The sequence below is a fragment of the Aedes aegypti genome, chromosome 1 (assembly GCF_002204515.2).
Source record: "Aedes aegypti strain LVP_AGWG chromosome 1, AaegL5.0 Primary Assembly, whole genome shotgun sequence".
NCBI lineage: Eukaryota > Metazoa > Arthropoda > Insecta > Diptera > Culicidae > Aedes > Aedes aegypti.
This window is the reverse complement of record NC_035107.1, coordinates 145,096,184-145,110,754: the sequence shown is the minus strand read 5'-3', so window position 1 is coordinate 145,110,754 and position 14,571 is coordinate 145,096,184. Positions and strand designations below refer to the sequence as shown.

The window sequence follows — 14,571 nt, the reverse complement described above, 5'->3', positions numbered from 1 at the left end:
TCGTCGTTGGTGCGTCATCCCCATATTCCCTGAGTTACTTTCTCAGAGGATCTGTTTGCTGATTTCCCCCTTGTAAAAAAAAACAAAAAAAAAAGCCGCTCTAGATCATACCGGGGCGGCCGTCGGTACCGTACGTTGTTAACGACGGAGAGATTTGGGCACAGTTTAACCATCACCAGATAGTGGTCAGAGTCGATGTTAGCGCCACGATAGGTCCTGACGTCGATAATGTCGGAGAAGTGCCGTCCATCAATCAGAACGTGGTCGATTTGTGATTCTGTCTGCTGTGGTGATCTCCAGGTGTATCGGAAGGCTGTGCTGGAAGTAGGTGCTACGAATGGCCATATTCTTGGAGGCGGCGAAATCAATTAGTCGTAGGCCGTTTTCGTTCGTCAGCCGGTGGGCGCTGAACTTTCCAATCGTCGGTCTGAACTCTTCCTCCTGACCAACCTGAGCGTTTAGATCTCCTATGATGCTTTTGACGTCGTGGCTTGGGCAGCTGTCGTACTCGCGTTGGATCTGCGCGTAAAATGCGTCTTTATCATCATCAGTGCTTCCGGAGTGAGGGCTGTGTACGTTTATTATGCTGAAGTTGAAGAACCGGCCTTTGAGCCTCAACTTGCACATTCTCTCATTCATAGGCCACCACCCGATCACGCGCCTCTGCATATCACCCATCACTATAAAAGCTGTTCCCAGCTCATGTGTGTTGCCGCAGCTCTGGTAGGATGGTATGGTTACCTCTAAACGTTCGCACCATTGATCCCTTCCAAAACACTTCCTGCAACGCTACGATGCCGAATCCACGGTCCTTCAGTACGTCGGCGAGTATGCGTGTGCTTCCGATGAAGTTGAGAGATTTACAGTTCCACGTACCGAGCTTCCAATCGCTAGTTCATTTACGTCGCTGTAGTCTTCGCCGATTGTCCCGGTTCATATTCTCTCGTTGATTATTCGTTGCTTGATTTTCTACGGCTGGCTTGCAGCGCTTGACACCAACCATTCCCCCTGAATGTTCGGAGGACCATAATGCACAGTTTAGCGTAGAGTCCTTCTCTGGCACTCGGACGATGCACACTGTAGCCGTCGCTGAAAAAACGTGATCGAAATTGTTTTGACTTTGAAAACATGATTTTAGTACTATAGTGTCTTCGGGAAAGTTTTTCCATAAAATAATCGCTATTTTATGAAAGTGTCAGTTTGGTGATTAATCCACCTATAAGTGAGAACGAAATTTTATTTTTCGTATTTATGAATTTAAAAATTAACTTTATTCGGGAAAGTTGTAGGTAATATTAGAAGAAACAACTTTGCTGAAGACACCGTATGCATATTTTTTGATTTTCATGTACATTTGTGGAGATTTTTGTGGAACACCCCTAAAAATCACTTTTTTCATCATAACTTGGTTGGATGATTTTGTACAATTTTCAATTGTTCTAGTGTCATTTGTTACTTGCAAAAACGCATAACTTTCTCCAAAAGAGCATATTTTTATCTCTCATACTTTTAGAGTTATTGAAGGTTTTATATAAAATTTTGCACCTCTTTGACACTAAAAATCATTTGGTCGCGCAAATTTCCGCAGTCTGAAACATGTTCATCCAATGGTTTGAAACTAATACTATGAAATGCAGAGAAAGCCGCTTTTAGCCTGCTTTAGCCTGACGGTCAAAAGAAAGTCTGAAAAAATGTTTACTTACATGCAGATATAATTTACACTTATTCACTACCCCCTATATTGGCTTAACTTGAATATCTGGCATCACTCTATCGAATTTTATGCAATCAAATCAACAATGACATCAATCAATAATAATCTGTTCAGACAGGTTTACCACAGACAAACAGACTAAATATCATACACTCTTTTCATCGTTCACTTTTCTAACGTTAGTTTCATATATGAAGTAGGTGGTCAATTAGGGATTCCGGCTCCGACTACTTTTGCTGAATACCGATTCAACGGTACTACATCGATCAGAATCGGTAGGGTTCATGGACAAAAGGTCGAAAGACAAAACGTCGAAAGGACAAAAGGTCGAAAGACAAAAAGTCGAAAGGACAAAAGGTTGAAAATGATTTGCTTGGTGAGAAATTTTTCCTCTTCGACCTTTTGTCTTTTCGACCTTTTGTCTTTCGACCTTTTGTCATAGATTCATCGGTAGTACTAGTAAAATACCGATAATGAAATTTTTTCCCACTAAACCAATAAAAAATGTTATAGTTTTCGTTTGTTCATAAGAAATCCCTATATTTTAGTTTTATTCACAATTATAACATTTATGCATTTTACAATAAATAGTTGATAATTTGTGGAGAATGAAAAAATATACATTTGTTGAAATATTTTAGAATATTAGTAATAGTTATCGGAAATATTTACCCTCGTGTCATGTGATTTGCCATCACCAGAACCGCTTGATTGATGATACGATTGGCGAAGGTTATTTATCGGCATCATACAAAATAAAACAGCGGAATTACTGAAATCTTAAGATGATCATATTAAAGATCATGTAACAAAATTTTGTTCATACATTTTTCTATGATAACATTTTGTTGAATTTGTTCATTTGTGGTGATCGAACCCATGTATAAAAGGGACCATTAATAAATTACAACCTGCTTACACTGCTCATCTACACCTACTTGTCCCATTTTCTATGTAAACCTTATGAGCTGCGAGCCAAATATGCGTAGAACGGCAGTACACGAAGGCAATTGTGGATTGTTTCTTCATAATTGTGTAAATATGTTTTAATGCGAGAAAATCGGTAAGTATGCATTTCAAACTGTTTAATTGCTTTTTGGTTTATATGAGTGGCACCCAATATCAGCATCCGTACTAGCTTTGGCTGAGCTTAAATTGATATTTCGAATATTTAAGTTGTCATTACGATTAATCGATATTTTGAATCGATGTTTGGAGCATCTAGAATCGAATGAATTGATTTTCTTAATTCGAGTTTTTGATTCCATTTATTTTGTAGAAATCGATAAATGTTTCTTAATGAATTGATGGGAGAGAAACCAAATTTTTAATTAGTGAATTTGTTGTATCGAATATGAAAACTGATTTTATTGAAAGATGTTGGTGTCGACTGCTAATTCATTTGATCCCATCCCAAACTTCATAAATTTCAATTCAAATATATAGATGCAAAGGATTCGATTAAATCGATAAATAGATCCGACAGTTCAAATGTGAATCGATTCAGTAACATCGATGCTATGGAGAAATTCGCTCAACGCTTTGTACACTAAATCCTTATACGAGGAAGTGAGGTAATTGTTGTTGTTGTTGTTTGAGAGGGACTTTAACCCGAAGGTCATTCGTCCCTTTAATACTAGTGAGGTAATTTCTTTCTTGGTCTCTATTGGACAGTTGACCGAAGAGGCTCAAGAGGATGTAACAAGGATATTAAGAATTGCAGGGAGGATCTCCAGAATTGATACTGACTAAGAATTATTACACTGTTTGTTGGCGACATCAAATCCTGTGATTACATCTATTAGAGCATTCCCGAGAAAAAAGTGTTTCCTTATCAGGATGGGAAAATCTTTTGGTTCAAAAAGATAACGAACAAACCAGGGATAGCGTAGCTAAAAATAATGATGATAATCTTAATCATTAATATTTACTGATTTATGGATTGCATATGAATTTTAAAGGAAAAAATAAATGATTCATAGTTTTATTACACATTTTAGTTTTTGCTGCGAGCTCCGAAAAATTCTCAAGAAAGGACTGAGACTTCCTGCAGAAAAAATAGCAATAAGTGTTTTTCTGCAAAAAATAAACAGCTAACGTTAGAAAGGTGAGCGACGAAAAGTGTGTTGGATATGTTGTCTGTTTGTCTGTGATAAACTTGTCTGAACAGATTATTCCGACCTTTTGTTGATTGATTATATTGTTGATTTGATTGCATAAAATTCGATACAGTGATGCCAGATATTCAAGTTAAGCCAATATAGGGTGTAGTGAAAAAGTGTAAATTATATCTGCATGTAAGTAAACATTTTTTCAGACTTTCTTTTGACCGTCAGGCTAAAGCAGGCTAAAAGCGGCTTTCTCTGCATTTCATAGTATTAGTTTCAAACCATTGGATGAACATGTTTCAGACTGCGGAAATGTGCGCGACCAAATGATTTTTAGTGTCAAAAAGGTGCAAAATTTTATATAAAACCTTCAATAACTCGAAAAGTATGAGAGATAAAAATATGCTCTTTTGGAGAAAGTTATGCGTTTTTGCAAGTAACAAATAACACTAGAACAATTGAAAATTGTACAAAATCATCCAACCAAGTTATGATAAAAAAAGTGATTTTTAGGGGCGTTCCACAAAAAAATCCACAAATGTACATGAAAATCAAAAAATATGCATACGGTGTCTTCAGCAAAGTTGTTTCTTCTAATATTACCTTCAACTTTCCCGAATAAAGTTAATTTTTAAATTCATAAATACGAAAAATAAAATTTCGTTCTCACTTATAGGTGGATTAATCACCAAACTGACACTTTCATAAAATAGCGATTATTTTATGGAAAAACTTTCCCGAAGACACTATAGTACTAAAATCATGTTTTCAAGGTCAAAACAATTTCGATCACGTTTTTTCAGCGACGGCTACAGTGTGCGATGATCAGCCGCCCCTGACATGCTGTTGTGAGCTGCTCCTAACATGGGGTACAGACGCTCAAGGTTTGCGGAAGCAAAGCCCCCCCCCCCCTTCCCTGCACTATGGCAGATCAGGTGGCCAATAATCGAAAAAATGACTTGTTCTGATAGGTTTTTCTTGTACATCATTCCATAGTAAACACTTCTATTAAGTTATTCCTGGAATATCAGGGCAAGATGTTTTATATTTTAATTGATACAGTATGTGAAAGTTAGAGTTTTTAAGAAAAATGAAGAATTCAGTGCAAACACAAGGTACAAATTGAATACAATATACTGCATAATCGTAATATTGTATACAGATCTTTATTCACTGTCCGAAAGCTTATTAAAAAAGCTATCTATGAAATGAAATAAAAATTCGTACTCTAGGTCGGAAAAATGCGGGGAGTGCACTTAAAAAAATATATTTGATTTTACACCGAAACTTAACACATTCCATACTTTTTTGTCCCAAGTTGTCCCAGGCTAAAATTTATTTCCTAGGGTACTTAGAAATGTAAACTAACGGATCGTGAAGAATTTAGCTGCACAAATTCGCACGTTTTTAATTTAGAGCTTTTTTATTTTTCCTAAATTTTTAACCATTTTCTATTAAAAACAGCTAAAACTAATTCAAAGAATAAATGAATATCGCTAAATCATTCATATCATCATTTCTATGTAAGTTCTAACATTTATAATGGTTTGCACAACGTTAATCGCATAAATGGCTTATATGCATCATTAGTAACAAAACTTATTATTTCTCTATAGGCCCTTTTTAAGAGTTAGTCTCGAAAACGTTTTTTTGAAAATAAAATATCAAATTTGTATCACAAAAGTCATAAATAAGACATGAAATGGAAAAAATATTTTTGGCCGTCAGTCTGTATGAAAACCGCCCATAGTGCCCTGTCTGCATACGAGCAAAGTTCCCACCGGGGTTGGTTACCCGACCTTCCTTGAGGTTACTCGTACCCCGGCCAGTACCGCGAGGAGGAAGGGATAGGAGTTGCTGGGCAAGAGGCTAAGGACCGCACAGAGGGGTCTATTTTATTGTTTCAGGTACGCGATGTACCAATCGTACGCTATGTCCAGCCATTTACCGTGCCAAGTTTGACCCAAGTTTATTAAAATAACATTGTATGACATGTGTAACAGTAGGTTATGTTACACAGTTGTAAACCTATTGCAATTTTATTAAATGGACTAATTGAAGTGAAATTTGCGGAAAAGTTACACGTCTTTTCAGTAAAAAATCGAACTCACGACTCCCAATGCGCTAGATAGTTTGCGTTACCGCTACGCAACGGGAGGACCCATGAACGGAGAACTCCATGCTCCAGTGGCACAGCCGAGAAACATTCCTGACGAAAAGTTTCGACGGCTGAAGCGGGAATCGAACTCACATCCCATGGCACGAAGCGATTACTGCCTGGCGACACTAACCACTCGGCCACGAAGCCCACTAATTAAATTTTCAGTACAAAATCATGTAAAAGGAGTAGTTTTACTTGCAACATTTTTAAAGACGAACATTTTTGCGTTCAATATTGAAGATTTTGCTAGCAATGATGGATATAATAGTTGTGCAGGATTTATAAAAAAAACTACAAATTGAACTTTAACACTTCACTTTTGCAAAAAAAAATAAAATACTAAAATCACTTGTAAGGCAAAGTGAAGTGTTAAAGTTCAATTTGTAGTTTTAAACATACTCTAATAATCATTTATAATTAAATAATACGTTAGCTGACTATACATGATTTGCGCTAATGTGACCTGTAAATTTAGGTTTTTTTTTTTGAGTCTGTGTATTGGTGTGGTCCAAAAACAAATTTCATGTTAATAATTCCTATAAGGTGGGTGGCGAAATGTCGTTTTTTTATCATTTTCCTAAAATTATCCGTTATTCAAAAATGTATGCATATTTCAAGGATGTGATACCGTTTTGATTCATATTACGGACAGCTTTAAATTCCGGACACTCTACTTTGTATGGGAAACATTTCACACGAAATGTTTCAATTTTTGCCGTTGAAAAGTTCTCAATTTCGAAGCTCGTTTTAGTAATCTTTTTCCAAAAATATCTTCAAAAATTTATAATGCCCAACTACCTTAGATGTCTCTTTAGTGGTTTGACGGTTTCAATTCATGATTTGACTGTTCCATTAACCCGTATAGGCCTGAGTGGAAGCAAAAATACCAAAACCCTTACCACTCAGCAAATACTTAACGGATTCAAATAATTTTTTGTCAGTATACTGGCCCACATATCTAGTTTCAAGAAATGGCCGAAAGAACTCGGGAATACTCCTGTAGTCAGAGTAATTGTGGTGGGTCACTGGGTCAAGTCGGGTAGAAAAATGCGATTTTTTGGGACATCACAAGTTATTTATATTTATTTCCAATGGCATTCATTTTATCTTGCATAAATCATTTAGATATGATATTCAAAATTGTAAATTAATAGTTTTGCACCGTTTAGAGTGTACCAGATGCGGCCACTCGGGCTTAATGTCCTGAAGAACCGCCTCTAGGTTTGTTAGGTGTTAAACCGTTTTAAATCTCTAAAAGTATAGATCGAACATAATAGTTCACTAAAATGCGTTCCCATAAGCTTGACACAGATGTTAAGATACAAATTGTGCATTTTATCATAGATTTGAGGCATCCTGGAGACCCGAAAATGGTCATTTGTAGGATTAATTTAATGCAGTTGGCATAATTTTTCAATTTAATCGATTATCAGATGGTTTACGCTGATGCGTTTTTCTTAAAACTCCTTGATATAGTAGCCACACTATAGCAGATTCTAGAAATTATATGTGACTTGAAATTTGCCTACCTCCAGGGGCACAGAAGCACAAAACCCTTGTCACCCGACCTGACCCAGTGATCCACCGCAATAACTCCGGCCACAAGAACATTCCCTGGATTCTTTGACCACTTTTAGAAGCTAGATATGTGTACCAGTATACTGACAAAAAATAATTGAAATCCGTCAAATATTCGCTGAGCAGTGAGAGTTCTAGAAATTTTGCTTTCACTCAGGCCTATACGGGTTAATGACTATCATGAGCTGTCCGGAATTCGATTCAAAGTGTCCGGAATATGAGACAAAGGTGACAATTTCGAAGCTCGTTTTAGTAATCTTTTTCCAAAAATATCTTCAAAAATTTATAATGCCCAACTACCTTAGATGTCTCTTTAGTGGTTTGACGGTTTCAATTCATGATTTGACTGTTCCATTAATGACTATCATGAGCTGTCCGGAATTCGATTCAAAGTGTCCGGAATATGAGACAAAGGTGAGGAAGCGTCCGGAATAAGAGGCATTAAAAGGCCACACATTTTGATTTATTTAAAATTATTCAAGTTGTGGAAACGTATTCTTCACCCACCATTCGAAAGATAAGGGCTTCCTACGCTCGATAGCGCTAAGGAATCATACAGAATGATTTATTTTGTATACTCTATGCTGGGTTATACTTCACTAAGTCCTTAAGTGTCCGTAATATGAATCAAAACGGTACCTATTCTTCACAAAAACTGTTCCTTTAAAATAGCTTTCCTTCTAATACACCATCATAATTGGACTGTGATTTCGCATTATTTTTTTTTATTGGGACCTTCCTTAGCCGAATGGAGACTACAAAGCCAAGCCATGCTGAAGGGTTCAATTCCCGGTCGGTCCAGGATATTTTCGTAAAGGAAATTTCCTTGACTTCCCTGGGCATAGAGTATCATTGTACCGTTTTGATTCATATTACGGACAGCTTCAAATTTCGGACACTCTACTTTGTATGGGAAACATTTCACACGAAATGTTTCAATTTTTGCCGTTCAAAAGTTCTCAATTTCGAGGCTCGTTTTAGTAAGCTTTTTCCATAAATATCTTCGAAAATTTATAATGCCCAACTACCTTAGATGTCTCTTTAGTGGTTTGACGATTTCAAATGATGATTTGCCTGTTCCATTAATGATTATCATGAGCTGTCCGGAATTCGAATCAAAGTGTCCGGAATATGAGGCAAAAGTGAGGAAGCGTCCGGAATAAGAATCATGAAAAGGCCACACATTTTGATTTATTTAAAATTATTCAAGTTGCGGAAGCGTATTCCTTACCCACCATTCGAAAGATAAGGACTTCCTACGCTCGATAGCGGTAAGGAATCAAACAGAATGATTTATTTTGTATGCTCTATGTTGGGTTATAGTTCACTGAGTCCTTAAGTGTCCGTAATATGAATCAAAACGGTACTTGCCACACGATATACGAATGCGAAAATGGCAACTTTGTCGAAGAAAAGCTCTTAGCTAATAACTGTGGAAGTGCTCATGGAACACTGAGCTGAGAAGCAGACTCTGTCCCAGTGAGGACGTAATTCCAAGAAGAAGAAGAGAGGTAGAAGAGAATAAGAAGAAGATCCATGTCCATTACTAGGGAATCACCCCCTGTACCTGTTAATCACATGGATATTGTTATTTGCATTACCTACATATTAACATCATTTGTGTCCGATATTTGTCCTAAGTAGTCATCGAATACTATATTTGAGAAGCCACTGAAAATCCATTTATTCTAACTTTCTATATGCATCTCCAGAAAATATATGAAATTTCTACACGGATTTATGTGGTTTCTCAAATAAACGGTTCAATAATTTTCACAATTTTTTAGCGGTCTAAAGAAACCAGTTCGCCCCAGCCAGATAAAAGCAATAGTTGGTTTGTACAAAATTTCCGAATTCAATCGAAACCAAATAGAAAATGCTGATGCTAATTCATACGAAGTAACAATCCAAGCCATAATTTTCCACCCAGATTATGCATGCAATCAGCCCTACAACGATATTGCGCTGCTTGAAGCGTCCAAATATATTTACTTCGATCAGCATGTCCGCCCAATTTGCATTGCTAGCAATCACGATTCCTCAGCATTTGTAGAAGGAAAGACTGCTATTGTTTCTGGCTGGGGCTGGAACCAGGAGAGTCAACAGGATGGCGACAAATCAGACACACTTCAACGAGCCATAGTGGACGTGTTCCGAAACGAAGACTGCGAGAGTTTCTATCGGGATGGAAACCGACCTCGAGCCATCGCTAAAACCCAATTATGTGCGGGAAAGCGCACGGGTGGCGTCGATTCCTGCTGGGCAGATTCCGGAGGTCCGCTGGTGACCGGTAACGACGTGCTGATTGGAATTGTTTCCACCGGAATAGGATGTGCGAGGCCAGGATTTCCGGGAATATACACGAGAGTTAGTGAATATACCAGCTGGATTAGCGAAGTAGTACGAAAGTGATCGATTCATGTCCTGTCAGTGAATATCTAGTCATTAGTTCATACGAGCGAAATGTGATAGTATTTTATGTTGAGTACAAATTCATATGTTAATAATGTGGAATGATCTGAAAAGTAATACTTCGAAAATCATAAATATTGTCATCTATATTCAGGTAAGTTTTTGAAATGATTCAGTTGACACTCTACGCAGTATAATATTTCCATCAGGATACTTCTTTAAACTAATATAGATGTATATTGTGTTAAACTACATGAATTATTGGTAAAATGTACTCCAAAACTGAACAGTCTCATCACATATTATTCTAATAACCTTAGACAATTTCGTCTGAAGCAAAAATTTTCGTGCAATTTTTGAAGACGAAATCAGATTCAAGGATCTATTTCATGCATGTACCGTCAAGTCACCAGTCGCCGTGCACATATAAGCATTAGCATTAAGCATTTCGCACAAATTCGTTGGTGGTACAGTCCTAAACAATTGTATGAGGATTGCCTCCTTCCCGCCCGATACCAAAGTCAGAAATTTGGGACTAACTCTTAGATAAGATTGGCGCTCCTATAGTCGAAAGCTGTCCTGCCATGCCCCACAGTGGGACGGAATCAAAAAAAGTGGGACATGTGGGTTTGCGCCAAAACTATCGGTTTTAGCGTTTTGGTGTCTTCTGCAATGTTTCTTCTTTTTAAGAGTACTTTATTATAGAAATAAAAAAAAATCGTTTTCAATTGTATACACTGAGAAAAAAAAATTAACTTTTTTATTTTTTCTCAAAATTGAAAACTACCTAAGGAAGTATTGTAGGTAACGACATTTGAAGAAACTTTGTCGAAGACGAAAAAATTCTAGCTCTCATACTTACTAAATTATATGGTAAAAATGATGTTAACCCCCTTAAAAATTATTTTTTTACAATATCTTTTTTATATGATTTTTTTAATTTTTACAATGTTCTACAATGTTGTAGATACTCCAAAAATACACATTTTTGCTGAAGAGACTAAAGCGCTATCTCTTATTTTGAAAGAGCTATGATCTATTTCTTCTTTTTTATACGTCACCTTTAAGGGTTAACAGCTTGCAAAGTTGCAGATAGTAGCAGTTAATTTTGACGTTATACTGTTCAGTAACTTACACACTTTCAAAACATATATGAACCAGAGCGGGATCCAATGGGATCAATAATGTTTTTTAAGTTTAACGATCTTGATGTTATAACATAATATTGCAGTTTTCAACAATTATGATGGACATATTATGCTTCTGAATAATTTTATATTGCTTTTGAGGTTCATATGTATTGCAAAACAATAGTAAGCAATTGGTTTCAATATTGGAGTACCTTTTTTAACTCATGTTAGAATATTGATTTATTTTCGGAGATGTTTCCTTCTTCCAAATTTAGTTCATATTTGTTCAACAAATTCATCGAATTCTAATATTTTCTTCTGCTGGAGTTATAATTAAAGCTCATTTAAATCATTTTCTTCCCAATCTTCATCGTCGGAGGAATTTGACCAATCGTTGTGAGAAACATCTGGTTCTTTCAAACATTCCAATACTTCTTTTCGAAACGGAATACTTTTCCTCTTTGGAATTTCTCGTGTGCCCTTGCGAAAGCTGGGAAATTTGAAAGGATGATTTATTGAACACCTATTTATGAAAGATGTAAAGAACGCTACGACCTCTCGTAGGTGTTAGAGGTTTCGTTAATTTTAGATCGCCGCCAAAATTTCATGTCATTCGGATCATTAGACACAGAGTTACATGCCTCTAAGCATGACAAGTTTGTATGACAATCGGCATTTGTTTACTTTACTTTTTTGCTTTTGCTTCTGCAAACCTGGGGCGTATGTACTCCATGTTAGGAGCGGCTCATATCAGCGTCTGTTCCCATGTCAGGGGCAGCTTCGCCCGAGTGCCAAAGAAGGACTCTAAGCTAAACTGTGCGGTATGGTTCTCCGAACATTTAGGAGGAATTGGACCTCGGGAAATCTAGGGGGTTGGTGTCAGGCCCTGCAAGCCAGCCGTAAAAAATAAGCAACGAATAATCAACGAGAGAATACGAACCGGGACAATTGGCGAAGACCACAGCGATGTAAATGAACTAGCGATTGGAAGCTCGGTACGTGGAACTGTAAATCTCTCAACTTCATCGGGAGCACACGCATACTCGTCGATGTTCTGAAGGACCGCAGATTCGGCATCCGTGCGTTGGAAGGGATCAATGGTGCGAACGTTTAGAGGTAATCATACCATCTACCAGAGCTGCGGGACACACACGAGCTGGGAACAGCTTTTATAGTGATGGGTGATATGCCGAGGCGCGTGATCGGATGGTGGCTGATCAATGAGAGAATATGCACGTTGAGGCTCAAAGGCCGGTTCTTCAACTTTAGCATAATAATCGTGCACCGCACTCACTCCGGAAGCACTGATGATGATAAAGACGCATTTTATGCGCAGCTCGAACGCGAGTACGACAGCTGCCCAAGCCACGACGTCAAAATCATCATAAGATATCTAAACGCCCAGGTTAGCCAGGAGGAGGAATTAAGACCGACTATTGGAAAGTTCAGCGCCCACCGGCTGACGAACGAAAACGGCTTACAACTAATTGATTTCGCCGCCTCCAAGAAAATGGCCATTCGTAGCACATACTTCCAGCACAGCCTTCCATACCGATACACCTGGAGATCACCGCTGTGAACAGAATAACAAATCGGCCACGTTCTGATTGATGGACAGCTCTTCTCCGACTTTATCGACGTCAGGGCCCCAGACAACTAGAAGTCGCATAACAATTTACGTAAAAAGTCGTTTACTTGTGCGAATTACATCACACCCGCACAACATTGTGAATGATTCCGTTGGATTTATGAATGTTCTCGCATATTTTCTGAGTTCATCAGTGCATGTTGTATCGTTCCGTATAAACGTACCAAGGAAGTCGAATCAATCCGTAGCAGCTGTCAAATCAACTTTGACATCATAAACTAAGTCGTATAATGTTACAGATTCGTAATAAAATCTGTACACTCGCATTGTATCATATAAATTATGCACATATATCGCCTCCACTTTTGTACGCATAAGGTCTTTTGACGACATCATATGCGGAATCTTTGCACATAAAAGATTCGCATAACGCAAAAGCTGATTTCATTATATGGACATTCTAGTTGTCTGGAACCTATCGTGGCGCCAACATCGACTCTGACCACTATTGGGTGATGATTAAACTGCGCCCAAAACTCTCCGTCGTTAACAACATACGGTACTGACGGCCACCCCGGTATGACCTAGAGCGGCTTAAGCAGCCGGGTGTCGCAACTGAGTACGCGCAGTACCTCGAGGCTGCATTACCAGAAGATGGAGAGCTGGATGAAGCCCCTCTTGAGGACTGCTGGAGAACAGTGAAAGCAGCCATCCACTATGCAGCTGAGAGGAACGTCAGAAACGTGGGACGGAGTCGACGGAACGATTCTTGAGGAGAAGAATGCAGCGCGGGCGATTATGCTGCAGCAAGGGACCCGACAGAACGTGGAACGTTATAGACGGAAACGGCAACAGCAGACCCGCCTCTTTTGGGAGAAAAAACGCCGCCTGAAGGAGACGGAGTGCGAGGAGATGGAACAGCTGTGCCGGTTTCAAGAAACACGTAAGTTCTATCAGAAGCTCAACGCATCCCGCAACGGCTTCGTGCCGCGAGACGAGATGTGCAAGGATAAAGATGGGAGCATTTTGACGGATGAGCGTGAGGTGATCGAAAAGTGGAAGCAGCACTTCGACGCAGTGATGCATTTTGAACTGAACGCGAGCCAAAAGTGAACGTATCCCGAGCCAAATTTGCACGAGAACGCAGTAGTCAATGAACTTGTGAGCAAGAGCCTGCCGTTGCTCAAGAACGGCCCGTTCAGTTGGCGATTATGATCGGAGCTCTCGCTTGGAAAATAAAGGAATGAGTCGTCGTAAACTTTTATGAAGGCAAAAACATACAGTTCTTGATACTATGCAAATCAAAAACATAGCTTTGTCATAGATGTTTGTCGTGAATCAGTCAGCATTTCTTGGGTTCAATTTTTGGCTCGCACGGGTTCATATTTTTGCTCTGAACAATGTTCAAGCCTACTTGATCGCTGCGTTCAACAAATTGAACTGGAACGCGAACTGAACGCGTTCAAATGCATCACTGCTTCGACGAACACCTGAATGGCGCTGAGAGCACAGGCAATGAAGGACGGGACAACGGAGCAAATGCCTTCGTCAGTACTGCGGACGATGGAAACCAACCAACCCCCACTTTGAGGGTGGCTAAGGAAGCCATTCACCAGCTAAAGAACGATGATGCTGCTGGTAAGGATGGTATCGGAGCTGAACTCATATAGGTGGGCCCGGAGAATCCATTTGTCTGCACCAGCGGATAGGCACAATCTGGGAAACATAAGAGTTACCGGAGGAGTGGAAGAAATGGGTGATATGCCCCATCTACAAGAAAGGCGACAAATTAGATTGTAAAAACCTTCGAGCGGTCACCATTCTAAATGCGGCCTACAAAATATTATCCCAGATCATCTTCCGTAGTAAACGAGTTCGTT

At 38.7% G+C, this 14,571-nt stretch overlaps 1 protein-coding gene across 1 annotated transcript in view; it reads left to right on the top strand.

Moving 5' to 3' along the window:
• The window catches only part of LOC5565049 (trypsin-1), a 53,687-nt gene extending 43,619 nt beyond the window's left edge, over window positions 1-10,068 (top strand). Inside the window, exon 3 of the mRNA XM_021838569.1 lies at window positions 9,349-10,068. Within this exon, the coding sequence (XP_021694261.1) occupies window positions 9,349-9,973 (625 nt within the window). The 3' untranslated portion in view covers window positions 9,974-10,068. The remainder of the gene's footprint in view (window positions 1-9,348) is intronic.
• The last annotated feature ends 4,503 nt before the right edge of the window (window positions 10,069-14,571 follow it).